This window comes from Sinocyclocheilus grahami, unplaced genomic scaffold, assembly GCF_001515645.1.
Source record: "Sinocyclocheilus grahami isolate Dianchi unplaced genomic scaffold, SAMN03320097.WGS_v1.1 scaffold419.1, whole genome shotgun sequence".
NCBI classification, from domain to species: domain Eukaryota; kingdom Metazoa; phylum Chordata; class Actinopteri; order Cypriniformes; family Cyprinidae; genus Sinocyclocheilus; species Sinocyclocheilus grahami.
Window position 1 is genome coordinate 63,050 of NW_015505598.1, and position 3,084 is coordinate 66,133.

Consider the following 3,084-nt stretch of genomic DNA (forward strand, 5'->3'; position numbering starts at 1 on the left):
AATCACAGAAAAGGGCACATGACAAGTTTTTAAAAACCTTGTAAAAGCAAACGAATCTTGTCACAATAAAATCCTTTTAAGTACTACAGTGATAATGACTATTTTTGCATTCAAAATAAACTACATCACTGTATCCACAAATGTCTGATATATACATAATAAAACATTTGAATCCTTTCATTTGAATTAGATAAATAAGAAATAAAAAAGGGGTTAAGAGTTCTAAGATACAATATTATAATAAAGTTATTAAACAACATTATTATTGGAACATAATGTGTATTATATTTGAAACATACAATAGACACAACATACAAGTTAAAAGGGGCACAGCTGGATGACTCTCACAAAACCTGTCTAGGTTTCTGGGTCGTATTTCATGCAAGTATTAAAAGAAAAATATTAGAAATAGTATTTGTATAAAGGGGGGACGTGATAAATTCTCATGAACATAAAATCACAATGCATGAAATTATAATGGTCATAAAAATAGGCTTAATTTTCCAATATAATCATTTGCATCTTCACATGTTCTAATTCTAATTTTTTTTTGTCTTCTGCTGAAAAGAGATTAACAAACAACTGTGTATGCAGCATCCAAAATCATTTGGACAATGAATGCGTATGACTTTTTTCAGATGCTTTTAACTACTATGCTAGAAAAAAAAACAATCCTGTAGACCAGTGGTTCTCAAACCTCTCCATGAAGTACCCCCAGCACTGCACATTTTGTATGTCTCCCTATATCTGACACACCCACTTCAGGTCTTGCAGTCTCCACTAATGAGCTGAAGAGTTTAATCAGATGTGATAGATGAGGGAGACATACAAAATGTGCAGGGCTGGGGCTACTCCAGGACAGGTTTGAGAACCACTGCTGTAGACATATTCACTACAGGAATTTGCATGACTTTTTAAAGAGTGTATTCATTTCCATGCCTTTCTTGGGCCTGAAAATAAAAATTTTCAAATTCTCTAACACTTCCACGACTGTGGGAACCCTGCGAATAAGGTAAACATATTCCATTAAAAAGCAAACCCTCCACAGTCAAAAGCATCAAAGTCTGAGTCTCCCTCAAAGTCGAAGCTGTTAAAATGTGGCGACTCTATGGCTTGGCTGCAGGCATGGTAAGAGCTGCCTCCCCCCATCTCCGATAACGCTGTGGAGTGGGTCACTTCAGGAGCATGGACAGCCATGTTGGAGGAGGCGGATGGACAGGAGTTGAGGTATCCCAGTGCCGAGGATGCGGCTGCTCCACCCATCAGCAGACAGACCGCTCTCACGGCCCGGGCATCGCTGCTGTTTCCGTGCCGCAGACAGTCTGCAGAGCGAAGGGGCACAGCCGTGGTGGGGCTGCAGGGAGGCCGCTGGTTTATGCTGCCTAAAGTTCACAACAGAAACAGTTGTAGATAAGTGAACATCATAAACATGCTGACCTTGTAGACTCAATCACAGAGGCTGTTCATTATGTGCTGAGTCAATGTTTACATAGATTAGAGAGCAGTGGCGGCACTTGAGCCCACTTTATTACTGTTATTGACAACACTGTTCCTGACACAGTTACGCTGCCAACTTTCTCCTACTCAAATTCAAACAAAACAAAGTGACCAAGCTCAGACGATGTTATTACAATATCTAAAACTCCTAATGGCAAAAAGACACGATTCAAACACTAACATGCTGTACAACCAACCGAAATGAACAGCGTGTTATAGCATGAGCTGAACTGCATGAGTGTATTTGACTGACTAAATGACAGATGTTTTAAAATGCAAATTGACAGGTAATTGTACCCAGCATGTACGTACTGTCATGGTTCGCTACTGCGATTTTATACTGCACATAGATTTTAATAACATCCAGGGAACAAGGAAAACACACATACCAAGGGTAGACTTATTCAATTCCGGATGAGGGAGAACAGAACGGGCTAGAACTCAAATAGGGCAGATAACGAGGGGCAGACAGGTGAGGAGGATAACTAATAACAAGGAACGCCTGGAACTAATAGAAGTAAATGGGGACAGGAAAAGGAAGGACGAAATAAGGGCAAGGAAGGCACATGGGGAGCAAAACACACACAAAACAAGGAACAGAGTCTGACACGTACAGTGTTACCGAAGAGGATTCAAAATAAACCTTTCAGTAAGGAACAGAGTAGGAACGGAAAAACTACCCATAATCCTAAGGTCAGATTCAGCAATCAGTGTGCATTTCCTAAAAATCATCGTTAGACAACTAGGCTCAGAAGTTCCATAGTTACATGTTTAGTGTTTCCCAAAACATTAGTTCAAACAACTTAGGAGCATAGTTTTTTTTTTTGGTGCTTTTTGCCTTTAGCTGACAGGAAGGGAAGCGGGAGAGACAGGACCATGAAAGGTCCATGAGCACAAGGGGCTGTATGCTGACAACAACAGAAGCATAGTTTTAATTAGCATTATGTTTGAACTTCAAGAGATAATGCTCTAGGGCACAATAAGCAAAGCTAACATGCAGTACATTCTGTATCTTTCATTCAGTTAAATATTTAACCTTCAATCTATATGTTTAAGCATGTCTTCTTTTTCTTGTGTTGTTTATTAGCAGTTGGCAAACCAGCTTATGGTGCATTATAGTGCATTGTTACCATGGAGACAAAAATTGCAGCAACAGAGCTCATGATCACCTATTGCACTGCAGTGACCTAACTGAGTTTCCCTACACTCATAAACAACTTATTTATTTGTGTTATTTTATTTTATTTTGTATAGTTTATTTTGTATCTTTATAAATTGCTTTTACATATAATAAATTGTTCATAATTAATAGTTAGCTATTTTGGTGATGTGGCTGATAACATCATCATTGTGAATAACATAAAGCACACAGTATTGCACCTTTGAACTGTTTACTGAAAAATAGAAAAACTTTACATTTATTTATTTAAATGCAATAGTTCAGATGTACAGTACTTTTTAAAATGTGGTTAATTTGTTAATGTTAATTTCTGCATTCACCGATACATATTTAACATGAAGAGCTACATATATATATATATATATATATATATATATATATATATATATATATATATATATACATAT

The 3,084-nt window shown here is 37.4% G+C and overlaps 1 protein-coding gene across 1 annotated transcript in view; it reads right to left on the reverse strand.

Moving 5' to 3' along the window:
- Positions 1-825: 825 nt before the first annotated feature.
- LOC107551274 (uncharacterized) overlaps positions 826-3,084 on the reverse strand; it is a 23,486-nt gene continuing 21,227 nt past the window's right edge. The window contains exon 5 of the mRNA XM_016232812.1: positions 826-1,382. Within this exon, the coding sequence (XP_016088298.1) occupies positions 1,027-1,382 (356 nt within the window). The 3' untranslated portion in view covers positions 826-1,026. The remainder of the gene's footprint in view (positions 1,383-3,084) is intronic.